The sequence below is a fragment of the Melozone crissalis genome, unplaced genomic scaffold, assembly GCF_028551555.1.
Source record: "Melozone crissalis strain CALT ecotype California unplaced genomic scaffold, PUWL_Pcris_2 ptg000027l_1, whole genome shotgun sequence".
NCBI lineage: Eukaryota > Metazoa > Chordata > Aves > Passeriformes > Passerellidae > Melozone > Melozone crissalis.
The window spans coordinates 23,705,376-23,721,746 of NW_026535805.1; the positions used below are offsets into that span (position 1 = coordinate 23,705,376).

The 16,371-nt window shown below is 35.4% G+C and overlaps 1 protein-coding gene across 1 annotated transcript in view; it reads left to right on the plus strand.

Moving 5' to 3' along the window:
* ERMARD (ER membrane associated RNA degradation) overlaps positions 1-15,858 on the plus strand; it is a 24,359-nt gene extending 8,501 nt beyond the window's left edge. The window contains exons 2-18 of the mRNA XM_054280549.1: positions 1,176-1,344; positions 2,449-2,588; positions 3,082-3,183; positions 4,366-4,455; positions 4,882-4,979; positions 5,498-5,634; positions 6,896-7,010; positions 7,543-7,645; positions 8,062-8,091; positions 8,601-8,687; positions 9,428-9,598; positions 10,499-10,582; positions 11,392-11,471; positions 11,949-12,077; positions 13,560-13,769; positions 14,690-14,803; positions 15,358-15,858. Coding sequence (XP_054136524.1) covers positions 1,176-1,344; positions 2,449-2,588; positions 3,082-3,183; positions 4,366-4,455; positions 4,882-4,979; positions 5,498-5,634; positions 6,896-7,010; positions 7,543-7,645; positions 8,062-8,091; positions 8,601-8,687; positions 9,428-9,598; positions 10,499-10,582; positions 11,392-11,471; positions 11,949-12,077; positions 13,560-13,769; positions 14,690-14,803; positions 15,358-15,517 — 2,019 coding nt within the window. The 3' untranslated portion in view covers positions 15,518-15,858. The remainder of the gene's footprint in view (positions 1-1,175; positions 1,345-2,448; positions 2,589-3,081; positions 3,184-4,365; positions 4,456-4,881; positions 4,980-5,497; positions 5,635-6,895; positions 7,011-7,542; positions 7,646-8,061; positions 8,092-8,600; positions 8,688-9,427; positions 9,599-10,498; positions 10,583-11,391; positions 11,472-11,948; positions 12,078-13,559; positions 13,770-14,689; positions 14,804-15,357) is intronic.
* The last annotated feature ends 513 nt before the right edge of the window (positions 15,859-16,371 follow it).

Consider the following 16,371-nt stretch of genomic DNA (forward strand, 5'->3'; position numbering starts at 1 on the left):
CGGAGCGGGGCCCCGGGCCAGGCCGCGGGCAAGGGCGGGGAGGGGAGGGGACAGCCCTGCCCTGCCCTGCCCTGCCCCGCTTCTGCCAGCGCCAGCCCGCGCTTCCTGCAAGGGTCACCGCCTCGCCCCGTGCCTGGCCCGTTTTGCAGAAGTGCTGGCAGTAAAGGGTAGCAGCGGTCGTGCAGGTTTTGCTCTGGCCTTCTGTCTTTGACAGAGAAACGACGAACGGGAAGAAACACAAATTAAGATGGACTGAATGATATGTCTTCGGAACATTGTAGATTTTTATATTTCTTTTTTTTTTAAATAGCAGGTAGGTACTCCAGATGGCAGCTAATACCGATTTCCAATGGGAACTGTTACCCTTGCTTAGTGCTGACAGCTATGTAAATATTTCTTTTCTCCTTGAAGCCATGGATTCAGAAATTACATATGTGAGGGTAAATTCTGCCACCTAATTAGAGAGGAAAAAATGTTTTAAATTTAACTTTAATAGCATATTTTTCATTATTATTAGTTGTGGTACTTCATTATCAAACAATTTCTTGTCTATCTAATGAACGAAGAAGTGTGACTCTTTTAACTAAATCAGAAGCATTTTCATCCTTGTTAACATGGCACAGTTTTATCTGTGCAATTTTTAAAATTTAAATGTGTGCTTCTGAATCAGTCCATTTTTCTGTTTAGACTAATGTGAAAATAGCATGAATGCCTAAATTGCACTAACATTGCTACAGAATTCACGTGTTCTTCCCCTGCCTCCCTCTAAGGATCTTGCTGGTTTTAAGGACTGATGCTCTTGGTTTACTTGAAGTAGCATCAGTTTCTCTGCAAGCTCAGATTAGGCAGAACGTTTGTGTATAAACCAGGATATTTTGCTTCAGTCTATCTTGTCATGGTTTCAGTAGATATAACCGTTCTGAAATTCACCCGCCTGGCCTTGTGAAAACAGAGCGATGCTTTCCCCCAGTTTTATGAAGGTAGTTCTGGTTGAGAGTTCCTTTCATCACATATGTGAATGAAACTTGCATTGCAAACCCAAACTTGTTTACAGACAGCGTATTACTGTCTGTGTAGCTATGCTGATGGGTATGTTCTTGTAATTCTTTTGTTCTCTTGTGCTTTCTGGCTTTCTTGTTACAAGGATTCTTTTTGTGTGTGTGTGTTTTTTCTAGATGGCATTGCCAGACTCAGTCACTACTTGCCTTTCTCAACCTGTGCACTATGCGATTTGCAAACTTGGATTTGAGAAGAAAGACACCTATAATATTGATAATATTTTATCTGGAAGTGGGGAAGTTTGTTGGCCAGCTGTTACAGAGCATGTGTGTTACCTTGAATCAGGTTGGTGTTTACCTGCTGTAGTAGTGATGCATGTGAGACTGATGCAGAATTTCAGTACAGCTCAGCAATTCTAGCTGAGTTGTGACAGTTTGTTACAGTACAGCATTAGCTCTGCTGCAGATTAGACTATGTAGAGTTCTTATCTACAAAGAGCTTTAAATTTTTCATCTGCATTTGGTATTTGGCTTTTGCTGGCTCCTAAGGTTCGTGTAATCTGTGCTACCTAAGTAGCTCCTACTTTGCCTTCATCTTGGTTCCCAACTTTATGTGCCTGTAACATAAGGGGTTCAGTTCTTCTTCTCTCCAACCCCATAATTGTTTTGTTCTTTATATTCCTTTTGTGCTAAATTTAAAAGCCTGGGGCCATCAATATTGCTACTGTTGCTTCTGTTTGTGTTTCCCAGCTTTCGGTTGTGCAGAAGTACAGTCCTGTTTCAGTTCTACGTGGAATAGATTGTAGTTGGTTTTTAACCAAAACAAAGTATTTATGTCCTGATGAATTAATTGAATTTTAATTTGCCAAATTGCATCATGTAAGCTCTGTTATTAATTTCCAGAAGTGGTAGAAATATCTTCAACCATAAGAATTTGTTTTCCTACAAAAAGTGTCCCATCAAAAAGAGGCAGTAATACCACTCCGTAAGTTACCACATCCATCTGCCTTCTTTAAAGGCCATAAGTGGTGCAGTTTGACTCTCACTGAGCCTGCACTAGCTTCCAGCTTGATGTATGGAATTTCTACAGAAATTCTAGTAGTTTTTTTACATTTCAACAAAAGCAGAACACAATGATCCTATTTACTTTCATATTTTCTTGTGTTAAGTTTTTGTTGGGGTAGAATTTTTGGGTTGTTTTTTTGTTCTATTCAGAGAGGGTGCTTGGTATTACCTGGATTTGCATTGCAGTTTTACTTTTTAATACCTTTTCTGTGTGGTGTTTTGGACAGTAAATTGTATTCTATTGGTTGTACTAAAATAGTCGGGATAAAGTTGTCTGTGCTAAATATGTACACAAACTGTAGCAGATTTTATCCCTGGTGAGTTTTAAAATATTAGGCCTTCAGGAAGGTTGGTACCCTAATCACCTTCTGTTTTTCAATTTAAGATCAAAGTGTGGATTATATCAAAAGCATACGATCGTTAGGACCTGTCTGTGAATCTGTTAATTCGTACTTCAAATCTCTGACCAAGGAGCAGTTTATAATTCAGTATGCATCGTGGTTCCACTGGACAAACTGCACAGAGGTATGGAAATTTCTCTTAAATTTGTATTTTGGCACCTGAACTCTTTGTGGAAGTTTAATGTGAGAACACAGAAGAGGCATCCATGAACCAAAATGCTTAGAATTTGTGACTAATTGTCCTTCTCTGATAGATGTTTGCTTATAATTTTTCTGACTTTGTAATTAGATTTTGTGTTAGACAACATGGGAGCTTTGGGCCTGTTCTTACATTAGTTTGTAGGATTTTGTTTTTTAATAGTATGTGCCTAATGCCAAGTTTTACCTTGTAAAGTAATTACGGATATTTATAAATATGTAAGTCAATAGATATCAAGAGGTACTCTAGGGAAATTTCTCTCCAGGTATCTACACTTCTGTTTCTTTGGCATGGTTTTCTTTCTACATTTGCACAGCAACTATCACAGAGGAATATTTACATTTCTCTGTGCTATTGGCTATGTCATCTTTCCTTTTAAATATTGAGCACAACATTCTTCCTCTCCCCCATCATGCAGGTATTTCTGGAAGTGTTTGGTGTTTTGCAATCTACACAAGCTACAGAAGTTGCTCTAGGCTTAATGAAACTAACATCATGCTTGGAGCGAGCCTTGGGTGACGTAAGTGCCAGCATGAGGAGTCTTTCTTGGCTTTATAAGACAGGAATGAGCTCTTGGATTTAATTGTACATTGAAAAAAATCAATGTACAATTACCCTGTACATTGATTAACCCTGACATTACCCTGTTCTGTAGTAGTACACTAATAGCCCACGTGCATTTTGAGTTAGACAGAGGTTCTTTCCTGGATCCAGTTGTGCTGATGGAAACTTATGTGGGGCTTCTTCACCAGGGCTTGTAGAGTTGCTTGTGTGAGTGCTGTTACTAACCAATTTAATTAGGAAAGAGAAGTGTTTGATTGATCACTGTACACAGTAGGTATTTATTAGTTTGATTTATTTAACTGAAGTAGGGTAGCATAGCTTCCACAGAAGATCTGATGGTGTATTAACTTCTGGGAGGGATGGCATACAGTTGGAAAAACAGGCTACTGGGTAACTTCTTTCCTAGGGAGAAGGGAGAAACAGCTACTTAAACAGTTTTTACTTCTGGGCTGTTTTACAGCCAGGTAAGTTAAAATGGCTAGTGTTCAATATCTATGAGGAGCTCTGGAGAAGGAAATGACAGAGAAAGAGCTGTGGGCTAACTTATAAACCAATTTGCCCAATTGTGGGTCGTGGTAAATTTTTCAGTAAAACAAATCACCAAAGATCGGGAAAAAATGTCGGGGAGAGTACAAGGAATGGAAATTGTGATAGCAGTTGAAAATTGAGATGCTATTATTGTCCAACAAGGATAAAATCTAGTTTAAAGAACAGTCGGAATCAGAAAATGAACCACAAGTCTCCTCCGTTTCACATTGACAGACCCTGTAAATTTCTATTGTAAAATTACACTGTCCTTGGTAGAGCTTATTCCCTTAATTAGGTGTTCTTGTTGTGCCTTACTGGTTTTTGTGGGATTTTTTGGAAGAGAAAAGCAGTATATGTACAGACCTTGTGAAAAGCCTAACTATGGTCACATTAAATAAAATACCCACTCTTTCCTCATATGTTGTCTAAATTTTAATTTGTCATGAAATTACAGAATTTAAGGCCTTTTTAAGGATTTGGTGGGTTTTGTTTGGTTAGTGTTTTTACAATAATGAAAATGGTTATTGGGTAAAATAGTCAGGGTGTATGTTTGAAATACAAAGAAGTATAATAAATTATTTATTATCTGTTCTGCTCTTTTTTTTAATAGGTGTATTTACTTAAGGGTAATGATTGTCCTTTCCTTCTAAGAGACTTGCTTGCATCTGAGCAGCTTGCAGATGTCTTTGGACAAGCTGTAGTAAGTACATAGTTTTGAAATAAGGAATAACTACTGAGCTGGTTTTCTTCCTACCAAATGTACCTTGTGTTGATTTGCATTAAATTACATTGGATTTATAGTACAAGAAGTAAGAGCTAAACTTGATCTCATTTGTTTGCCTGTCATAACTGGGATGTCTAATAGCTAGTTTGATTCTTCCCATATTATATTCTATATCCTGTACAAATAAGCTGAGAGATTCTCCTTCAGAGAATACTGGGAATTGCAAGTAAAGAGTTTCTATTACTGTGACAAGTGATGGCCAGTCATCTTGACAGTAGACATTGTAGTTTCTTAATAACTTCTGAACTTTACTGCCAGTGAAAGGTAATAAAAGTAAGAAGGGTAAGAAAGGCAAAAAATAATGTATTTCTTCATGCAGTCATTGCTTTCTTTATTGATTAGATGAATGTACTGAGGGTATTCATTGGATCTCCACATGGTCTGAACCTTCGTAATGTTTTGTGGCATGGATTTGCATCTCCACAAGAAATTCCTGCCAAGTAAGTTACCAGGAAAAGAACTCTCCTTTTCTTACCAGTCAGACTTGTGAGTTCTTGGAAAGGGGTTAGTAACCCCCTACTTCTCTTATGGGAAAGAAAATAAATTTCCCTTGCAGCTTCTGCTTCTTTTGGAAATGGATTCCCATAGAATACTTCAGCCATCACAAAGATGGCCAGTACTAGGTCCAGTGGGTTTTGTACTGTTAGGGAAAACAAGAAAGTTCAACTTTTTTTTAAGCCAGGGCAGTGAGGAGTAACTTGGAACAGAGTAATGGGGTAGAAGGAGAAGCAACAGCAGCCAATGTAGAATACAGTGATGCTTTTTATCTAATTCCTCTCTTTTTTTCATGCTTATGAATGCAATTAATTAAGTGCTCCTACTTAGATGGGGAGAGTACATTCTGAGTGTTTTTTAAAAAAGTGAAAAACCCTCTTTGTTCCTAACTCACAAATGTAGGTTCTTTGCAGAAAAATTTCTTTATATAAGCTTTTCTAATATATTGTGGTATTCTCCCTAGATACTGTGCTATGCTGCTCTTTTTAACTGCAGGATTGGGTCAGTTGTTAGAGACTTATCTTCTGCAAACTAAAGGTGTTTTAGTACATCGACCTTATGTGATCTTCATTAGCTTAGAGGAGCTTGATGCATTTCCAGGCAAGTATTTAACCACTAGCAATTTTTTTATTATCCTCTATTTGCTATTGTTTCCTTGTCCAAAAGTGCTGTTGAAAATAATGCATTTCCCAGAGTTCCAAGATTAAATTTTAACTAGGATACCTGTACACACTGTCATTAGATGAACCAATCATGCTTGTGGGGCAACTTCTTAGTATGTAGACAGTTCACTGACTATTGAGTAAAAGACTGCTGCATTCTAAAATAATTGCAACACATTGAAACATGAAATATGTCTGCTTCTAAAAGACTTCAACTGTATGTTACATTTTTTAGAATATGCTAATTAATTTCCTGTAACCGTCATCTAGTTTGCCTTTATGAAATCTAACTTGGTCCCAGCAGGAGTGCCCTGAGTCTTACAGGGAAGGTAGTGTTGAAACAGAGTAAAAGATGGTGACACATCTTTACTACACTAATGCCTTTCTCAGGGAAGGATTTGAAGTGTCAGATTAAAATCTTCTCCCTGTCCACACACCTTGTTTGGATTATTCCTACTATTTTAAGGCAATAGCACCATATAGGGGATCTTGGTGTCAGTGGTGATCATGGTCAGTTTGTGCTATATAATCAGTGGAACAACTGTCCCAGAAATTGAGACAGGGATTTTGGGAACCAAATCAATAATTATGTAGTGTAAATCCTATGGCTGTTGATTGGCTTTGAAAAAACACTTACTGTAATCAAGTTACACTTATCATTTTAAGCTTTCTCTTGAATAAGACATTTATAATATGAATTTGTAAGTGTGGGTTTCATTACATGGTAACATTGAAGTATGAAGTGTTAATTTATAATGCTGTATTTTTAACACAGAAAATTTATAAAATAGTAACTACGTGCTCATGTTCAAATGTTCATACTGTTGTATTAATTCGGGCTGAATAAAAATGATTCATAAATATTATACTTTTCTAAAGTATCTGAAGAAGATAGAGAACAACTCAATAGAAGCTGGGTCCAGTTGCTATGTAGTCTTTCAATAAAAAGCAAGCATGGCTTTTTAAACTGGTTTTACTCTATTATTTTACATTATCACCACAAATACAATCTTACATATTTAAATTCTGATCTTAAGTATGGCTACTGTTGTACTTGCATAGTTAAAAGAAAATTGATAACTTTTAAATTTCCCTTTACAAATGTTGACATTATATCATATTTTCAGTAAAATATTTAAAATTCATTAGTGAAGTGTAGATTATGTGTAATTTTTCAATGTTGTTTTTTTAACTTGCAGATCTTAATAGTGAAATACTTTCCATAGCTGAAGAATTTGTAAAACTGTCCAGTTTTGTATTAAAAATTATGTTACCATTTTGGATCTCTGCTTTAACAGCTTTCAAGCAAAGCAGGTAAGATTTTGTAAATTTTTTTATTAGACACGAAAAAGAATATATTCTGTATTTTTATAAATACATTTGCAGATTCCAAGGCTTCATACTAAATTACTTCACAGCATATAGTTATGCTTTGTTATGGCGATGTCTTGGAAAGTTCGTTGAGTTATGGCTTTGTTTTGTGCCAACTATTATAAACTATATTTTGAAAGAGAGCTGTTGGAGATGTAGCAAAAAAGGAGAGGTTTACAAAGCAAGTGGAAATAAATCTTCATATGTTAAATCACACATATTTAGAATTTAAAAAAAAAGTGTATTGTTTTGTTTTCCTCTCCCATGCTCCATCTTTTTGTGAGTTATTCTCATCTCTGGGCTTGGATTCAGTGGTCAGTTTCTGTTTGGCACAGGTAGTCATTTATTGTTTGTTTACAAAGTGCATTACAAAGGAATTTTGTAAGGGTTGTTTAGCCTGAGACTGTAATTCTGAAATGCTTTATATTTATAAGGAAGAAAAACTCCCATTTGGATATCTCCGTTACTTTTTCAGGTATGCTGACAGTGTGATTCTCTTACTTCCTCAGCTGGAAGCTGGACTTAGATTGCTCTTCACTACAACTAATAAGTGTCCAAATCGATTGCTAACAGCGGAGGTAAACTTTTGTCTAAAGTCAATTATGATTTAGTGCTTACAAAAGAGTTATTCTAGAAATCTACAGATTTACCCTGCAAAATTTCAATCAATTTTGGAACATTATTTACAATTCTCCAGTTGAAATTCATGATGCCTTTAATATTTTTTTAAATGTCTGCCTCTAAAAAGGACTGAAAAAGTAGCGGAAGATTAAAGTTCAGAAACAGTAGTTTAGGGTGAAAAGCAGGACATGATATATTTGCTTTAAAAAAACTCAGCTCAAGATTCCAAAGTGCCTTTTTTTCATTCATAAGGGGACTTTTTTGCTATTCATGCACCTCTGATATCTCATGCAAATGAATAAAGTTTTATATACATGACTAGTTAATTGATTTTGTTTGAAAACTAAATATTATTATTTGTGTTTTGTTCTAGTCTTCTGCTCTCTACACCACTTTTGATGAGGTACTGTGATTTTTTTCTAAATATATATCAGTGTCAGAATTTAAACCATGCATGTTTCCCATGACTAGAGTTAAGAATGCACTTTCTTTTGTTGAATATGGCATTATTTCTACCTTTTCTCCCAAACAAAAGATGGTGGACAGTAAACACTTTAAATTTGGAATGCTTCTGCAGATATCAAAATTAATACAAATTGTAATGAACAGACTATGTTTTTTTCTAAATATTTTTATCTTGAAATTCATCACTCCACAGAAACAAACATTCTGCTATTTTTCCTAGATTCAGTTATTCAAAATAAATACAAATAAATCTTGCCAGCATAAATCATCAGTTTTAGAAGTTGATTGGATTATTTCAAGTTGTTTGTCAGTAATAATTAAGCATCTTGATTCTAGAGTGGCAGAAGTAATCACATCAGATTAGGAAAACTATTTTAGTTGGTGTTTCTTCTTTGATTATATGGTCTTCAATAATTCAATAAGTTTCTATTCAATTTTTTTTCCTAGATGCTAGCAAAGCATTTGGATAATGAAGAAGTCAACCAGCTACCTGTAGTTCTTGAAGAGCCTGCCATGGAAAGTGATTTTGAAAGTGTTCTAGGGTTTTGTCATCATCGTCTTTTGATTGTTTGTTTCACTGAGTAATAATCTTTACGATATGCCTGATACTCAGTTATTTCATATAGCTTGTGTCCAGCAGCTTAGAACCTTAGAAGCTTGTTAGCCTTTTTTATTGTGGAGGATACAAAGTCATACCTGACAAGCTATATTGCACTGGGGTATGGAACTAGCTTTCTTTCTGAAATATAAGTGTCTCAGAGATATTTGTTTTCAGACTTCTGAAGTTCAGCTGAATGGAGCAGGAGCAGAACTGATGCCTCATACAGGGATATTTCAAAACTTATTTCTGATTTCTTGTGAGACATGCCTTACACTGTCTGGGCAGATAGCACAAAAATGCAGCTCAAACCTACCAGAGCACATTCTGCATCTTACTACCCAAACATATTGTGAACAGAAAAACCAGAGGAGCTGAGTTTAGAGGCTTTTTGAGAGTATGAGGACATCTGAGGTTACTGTCCTGTTGCCAGAGGCAGTGGGGCTGTGAAGGGCTTGGGATACAAAGCTGATGGAAATCTGTTAATAACTGTCACAGTATAGAATGTATGTTACAGGTACAGTTTGCACTGGGTTTTTTCTGAATATCTGGACCTCTATAATATAGACATGGTCACATACTTGTCCTTCAGAGATATTCTATACACAAAATATGTTCAATTCTGTATGAATGCACATGGAATAGAATTCTGTATTGTTGGTGTGTGTTTCCACAGGACTTCCTTTGGGATTTCTTGAACCACCAGGAGGGCCCACGTATAAGAGATCGTTTAAGCCATGGAGAGATCAATCTAGAAACATTTCCCAGAGAAATAGCTAACCAAATAGTTGGATTTGCTATTACTATCCTCTGCAGATTCTCAGATGAGGCTATGTATTCTCTTAAGGTAGGGACCAGTATTTTCTTCTCATAATTTTTTTTTGTTATTTTGGATACCAAATATAATTCTAGATAGAGCATTATGACTGAATCTTTCCTGACAACTGCTTTTTGTGCAAATGACATACTCCTCCAAGTAAAAAAATGTGAAAGTATGTTTTGCCTAGTTTTGTAGGGAAATAAGTACAGAAGGTTTTCCAAAATGTTACCCTTTCCTGTTATACTATAATTTGTTGGCTAAACCAGTCCTTATTCAAATGGTTGATCCATAAATTATAATGATTACACTTAATTTTGTCAAACTGTATTGATGAACTAGCCTGTTTATCTGCAAAATTATTTGAAAGGTATGTAGAACATCTGGCTCACCCACTGAGGTATGTAGTGTGTAGTTAATGAGATTTTCTTTTCCTGAGACACTGTAAATAATAGTGCCTTGCTAATGGAAGTGTTATTTGTATCTATACTTACACTATGAATTTGTAAACATTGTTTGCCTAGCACTGTGTTTCTCAACATCAGCAATTATTGTTTACTCTCCTCAGTTTCCTGTTTATACTTGAGATTACTTCTTTCAATATCATGCAGCAACCTATGAGATAAATCTTCCATTTATTAGTTGCAGCTCTTTTTTAGTTTCTCAAGATATATTGTGTGCTGCTGCATTAAGAGAATACTTGGTTGCTTTTCTGTCAGCTGCTGTCAGGCTTCATAGTTAAAATATGTGAAATTAAGCTTTAACCACTTATTGTGCTGATTACTTCTTTCAGCCCTTAGACATTTGGAAGTGTTTATTGACATCGGTGCTATAGGTGGCATGCATAAAATGAAGTATAAGTCAAAATCTGCATATGATTAGCACAGCTTAGAGAAACTGATGTGTATTGTCTGTGATCTTGTAAATCAGGAACACATGGTCATAAAACCACTGATGAACTGTGCAAGTTGCTACCAATCTCGATTTCATCCAATTTCCCGGCTCAAGAAACAGGTAGGTACTTCCATCTGTGACAGCATTTTGGTCCTTAAAATTGTGAATCCTCAAAATTATCTAATTCTTCATGCTTTGATTGTCCTAAAAAAAGTTCAAACCATACATATTTTTTATTATTTCTTTTGGTTTCTTTTTCAAAACACAAAAGAAATCACAGTTGCTAAAATGAGATATAATTATGCACACTCCTGTTAATGCAATTAATACCATATTTGTGTTCTAGATCACTAAATAGTCTAAATCACTACATTCTTACCTGAGTGTTTGCTTTTCTGTAGTTTTCTTAATCTCCATATGTTTTTTTTATGTCAGGACCACTGCTAGGTCCTGTCTCCAGGATTAGGCTGTTACTAAGTTTTTTTACTCTATGAAGGACAGCTGATTAAGATTCTGTCATGGTAGCAAAATTTACTCTCCAATGTCATAGTAGTTCTCTGCCAATCAGTTTAATGAAGTGCTTGAGGATGTTTCTCTATTGATTTGAGATTGCACTGGACATACCTAGTCCTTTTACTTTTCAACAGCATGCAAACAGTGTGTTGCAAAAGTAATGTTAGTTAATTTTTTATATTTAAAAAAACCATAGAATATTAAATTAGTTTGTTCAGATAATGTGTTAACATGGAAGTGTACATCCAGACTTTTTGCCCTAACCTAAACCTTAAGAAATGAAGTTGGCTTACACGGTTATGACTAGTGAACAAATAACCTACAGTTTTTGTTGCAGTTTTTTTTTCTAAATGGGCCACTAAGAAAAGCATGTCGAAGTCTGTACTTTACAAAACATTTTTCGTTATGTTTTTGAGGTGCTGGAATGTATGAAGAGCATCCATTTATGGCCTGAATTGGCAACAGTGCCTGAGGAACAAGAACAAAGGATTAAAGGGTATGTGTGTGCTATATAAGATCACCAGATATAAAAAAGCAAATAATTCTTTATTCTCAAAAGGACTTAGAAACCAGTGGGTAACTTTATATAAGATAATAGTTAGAAAACAAATGTAGCATTCTATCATCATTTGAAAAGGAGGAAGTCATTAATAATATCACTGGAAGATATTGTACCTGTTTAGAGCTGAGAGAAGAAAATTTAATGCATCTATCATATAATCAGTATACTGTAGGCTTTTTATGAACGGAGAATTAAGAGGGGTTCTGAATATTGCTAACAATGAGAAAAGGTCACTTTAGTTGGAGAAAGAAAATCATGCTTGTAAGGTAGAGGGAAAAGAAATTATATGAGAGCATAAGAGTGGATGCTGAATACACTGCTATCCAAAAAAATCTGCATCTTGATCTGTGCCATTTAAGAAATAATGACTGTTATAGTGTCAAATATTATATTTCCTCTCTTGTTTTTAAGGTTGGAAGGAAATGCTGAAGCTAATACTTTAATTTTGATGATATCTGAAATTATATCTCAGTTGCAGCATTATATGCCCCAGAATTGCTGTAGTTCAGATGATCCTATCAACAGTGTCTTAACAGAGAGGTGAGTTTTATGCCCTCCTGGTTCCTGCTGTCAGCTTCTACTTGCAGCCCAATGTAAGAATTCTCAAACCTAAATTATCCTGTCCCTGTTTACAGAGAAATACTTAAAATGCTGTATGCATTTTTCTAGTGTTGCTGCTGATTTAATCTGAAAATTTTAGGATTGCAGCTGAATGTCATCTTCAAAATAAGGATGAGACATTGTACGTTTTAGAATTACAGTGGAGATTTTACTTAGAAATTAGACTGAAAAAATAATATTTTTTTTTTTCAGACCATGAAAGCAAAATACTTTAAATATTTGTGTACTTACTAGATTAGGTTGGTTTTTAGCCTGGTTTGTGCTAAAATTGCATCAGAAAATCCTTTTAGTGTGCTTGATGTCACAACTGTGTGTGGTGTTCAAAATGGCAATACAGTGCTATGTAATTCTATTCTTTATGCTCTAATATCAAAATTCAGAAAGAGAAAATGTCTTGTTATACTTGGTGTCAGATTTGGAGGTATGTTAGTTCTAATGCCCAGTTTGGAATAATAATCAAAATAGTTTGACTTTTAATTGCCACTCTTAGAGCAGCCTTAAGAATCCCATGACTGAATGAATATGTGAACCAAGCACTTCTAATCAAACCCATTAGGCATGGGTGGCATCTATCAAAGAGGATTTTGCCTGTTGCTGATTTTACCTGTTACTTATATTACATGTGGGTCTTCTGCTTCCTACCCACCAATCGGCAAATTTATTATTTGGAGGAAAGAAGCCTAATTATTGGTGTGTTAGACCTTTAGAGTTTTCTGCCTTTATCACTTCAAGTCATTAATGTTCTGCTATCTCAGGGATAAACTGAGCATGAGGGGGATTAAGAAACACTTCTATAAGAACAGAGTGTTTAAAGTGATGTGTGACACATTAGTGTAGCAGATATGACAGCAGGGAGATATTTGTGAGCTTTAACAAAGCGTGATCTGTTGTGGTGTTGATTAAAAAAATGGCCTCACCACCTGCATTTTACACAATGTTGAGTCTGCTTCTTGTTTTGCCCAGGAGAAAGACCACACACTAATGGGAGTACTAATTAACAGCATTTGTTTCAGTGAGTTTTATTTTGGTGGAGGTTAATTCATTGTGAATTGAGCTATGGTGGGAGGCTTCAACCACAGCCCTGCTGTGATTTGATGTGTTCAGTGTATAATTTCAGCCAGGCAGTTTTGTTTATTGTGGTTGTGTTTCTTTGATCTGAAATGCGAAACATATTCATCATAATCAGTTTTGCATTTATATTCAATAAAGTGATAGAAAACACAATCACTACTCCTACTACACAGATCCTTGCTTTTTTTCAGTCATGAGGTAAGGGCAGTTTGTTTCCAGGTTTTCTGAATTAAAACATTACGAGTCAAACCGCACTTAATATGAAACGTATCCGATGTTTAATCCAGCTAACAAAAGATTGACGTTAAAAAATCCCTTTCTGTTTTGGAGGCTGCTGGTGGAACTTTCTGATACACGCATTTGCACGCTGTATTCCCCACGACCTGTCCTGGAAGTAGTGGTGATACTCCGCAAAGTAAGCGCGCAGTGCCATCAAGTGTCCCAACAGGTTATTGCCGGCGCTGCGCTGAGACACACGCAGTGGCTCAACAAGACTCTGCGCTCCCGCCAGAGGCACACCTATCGGCGGATGCTGAACAGGTTGGCTGCTGGTTTTGCTTTATTCTGTGGTTAGGTTTATGGGAGAATGGCTGCACGCTGCTGTTGCTGCCTTTCAGTGGGCTCACTTGGAAGTTTAAAGTCAACAGTGTTCACGTGTTCTTGTTAACCATTTCAGAGTCAAGTGTCAACCAGATCTGTGTATTTACCAGATTATTATCAGATTTCTGTTAAGTAGCAATATTGAAATAACAAGAAAATCTCAAATTGGAGAGTAATTTGGGGAGCATTGCTAGATTATGTCACTGTAAATTGCAAGCTTTCAAATTAAGTACTACTTGAATGTTAGATTGTATTTTTTTAATTTCTGGCTTTTCCTGTTTAGGTATGTAAATGCTATTCAAGTTTTATCTGACTGCAGTAGGTTTAACAGATTTGAAGATTCTATCTACTTTATTTTACTGCTTTTCATCATTACACCTGAATCAGGCTCTTTATAGATAGAAGAGATTTTATTATTCCATTAATTTTTTAGTGATCATAGGAGCTTTCCAGAGTTTTATAAGTATTGTGTTACTGGCAAGGTAATGTTCCTAAAAATGTTAACCATATTATTTAAGAAATATAGCTTTAACTGACACCTGATGATACACATTTTAGTGATTTAGTTGAGCTGTAGTTTATTATCTATGGCTTAATGGGAGCTCACGAGTTTTTCTTTGGAATCTTAGATATTTGTCTTCTCTTCCCCCCTCATTTTCAGTTTATAATCTCTGTTTACTTTTCTGGGATTTGCACTGCTTTTTGCTGAGGGACATTTCATAGTTGTTTTTTCCCCCAATTCTGCAATGTCTAGCAATTTAGATTGGGTGCAGAAGTCTTAATATTTTTTTTTAATATTAATGATTTCTTTTTAATTTGGTTTTAGTTTGTTTATTTAAGTATTTTTATTTTATTTCTAGCATTAAATTCTTGTCTCCAGTGTTGCGGCTCATCTTACTATTGATTACTCTGGAACTAGTCAGTGTTCATTCAGTTTGTAAGAAGAATCCTTTTGATTATCAGCAGTATCTAAAGTGAGTATATAAATTTACTTTATGAAAATAGAGATTGCCCCAGAATTCCATTTTGACTTGTACTGTAGAGATTTTTCATCATTGTAGTCATAATTTTACCTTGGACAATGTTCACTCAGGAGCTAAAATAACTTTCTTGAAGTGTAGATAGGGAATATTAATACATAAAAGTTGCATTCACTATGCTGATGACTTTACCCCCTGTGTGTTAATTAACTGCTGGTTGGATATCACATACATTGTGAAACATTTGACCAAGAAAGCAAAGGGAAGCTATTTGGGGAAAACTCTGTCACACATTTGGTCACTATTCTTTCTATGGTGCTGTTAATTGCAGTTCTGAAGATTTTCCCATCTTAGTGTGAGAGGGAGAGTTCTCCAAAAGTAGAGCAAACCTTAATGTATTGATCATCCAGTCCTCCTGAAGGAGATTTGGAAACTTGAAGATGTTTGCAGCTTTAAGTCAGGCGTTGCAATATTCTTCTCTTCACTTTTTTTTTAATTTTTCTTTTTAAATCCTTAAAGGAGTTTTTCTCTAATGTTATTTCTCATAGGTTTTTGAAGTCAGTCTTGCAGTACACTGAGAACTTGGTGACATACACAAGCCCTGACAAAAACAAGTGGGATGAAACCATGGAACTTACAAAGAAGACTTTGATAAAAATAAAGAAAATCAGTGACAGAAAGCTGATGTTAATGCATCTAGCTATGTGAATGAAATGGGATTGAAATTGTCTGGAAATTGTTATATCTAAACAGTTACGGAGACCTCATATTTGATAAATCTAATTCAAAGACAAAATTCATAAGTAATTTTCAAATTTTGGATTTCTTTTTATCAGGAAGTAGCTGCTGATAATGGAGATGAATGATCAAGGTTCCAGAGAACAGGTTGTTTGTCAAATCCACTGAAAAAGATAAATTGTGAACTAAATCAGGAAGATGCAAGTTCTACTGTAAATATATCTTGTGTTTAGTGCATTGATTGTTCTTATATTTTTTGTATTTTTTTTGTTTCCTACTGTACTGAAAAATACCTAAGAAAAAAATGTGAATAAAAAGCTCTGGAAATTTTTAAATCTGAAAAGTCATTTTTTACTTTGGAATACATCGGATATTATGTCAGAGACTGTGATTGACAGGTTAAGAAATTATGAACTTTCATCCTAAAATAGTGCTCATTGTCATCTGTGGTTGTTATTAGTTGTGAACAGTCTGATCTTGCTCTAAAGTCTGAGGCAGAGCTGGTAACTCAGTAACCAGTTGTTTATAGATGAGGATTTAAGGGAACAGGATGGATACTTCTGCAGGGTATGTGTTTGTTTTGTTTAATTTCATATTCTCATTCCAAAACATATTTAGTTAGTTAATTTCATATAGAGTGAATGTGAACACACACATGCTCACAGACATGTGTTCACTGTGGTTTAGAAAGTTATCCTCTTATTGCACACAATATTAATTTGAATATTTTAGTTTTTCAAAATAAATTCTCCCCCTTTTTCATCACCAAAGAGTAGAACTTCGAAGAAATGCATAGGTTGAAGAACAGATTCACAGGAGACCAC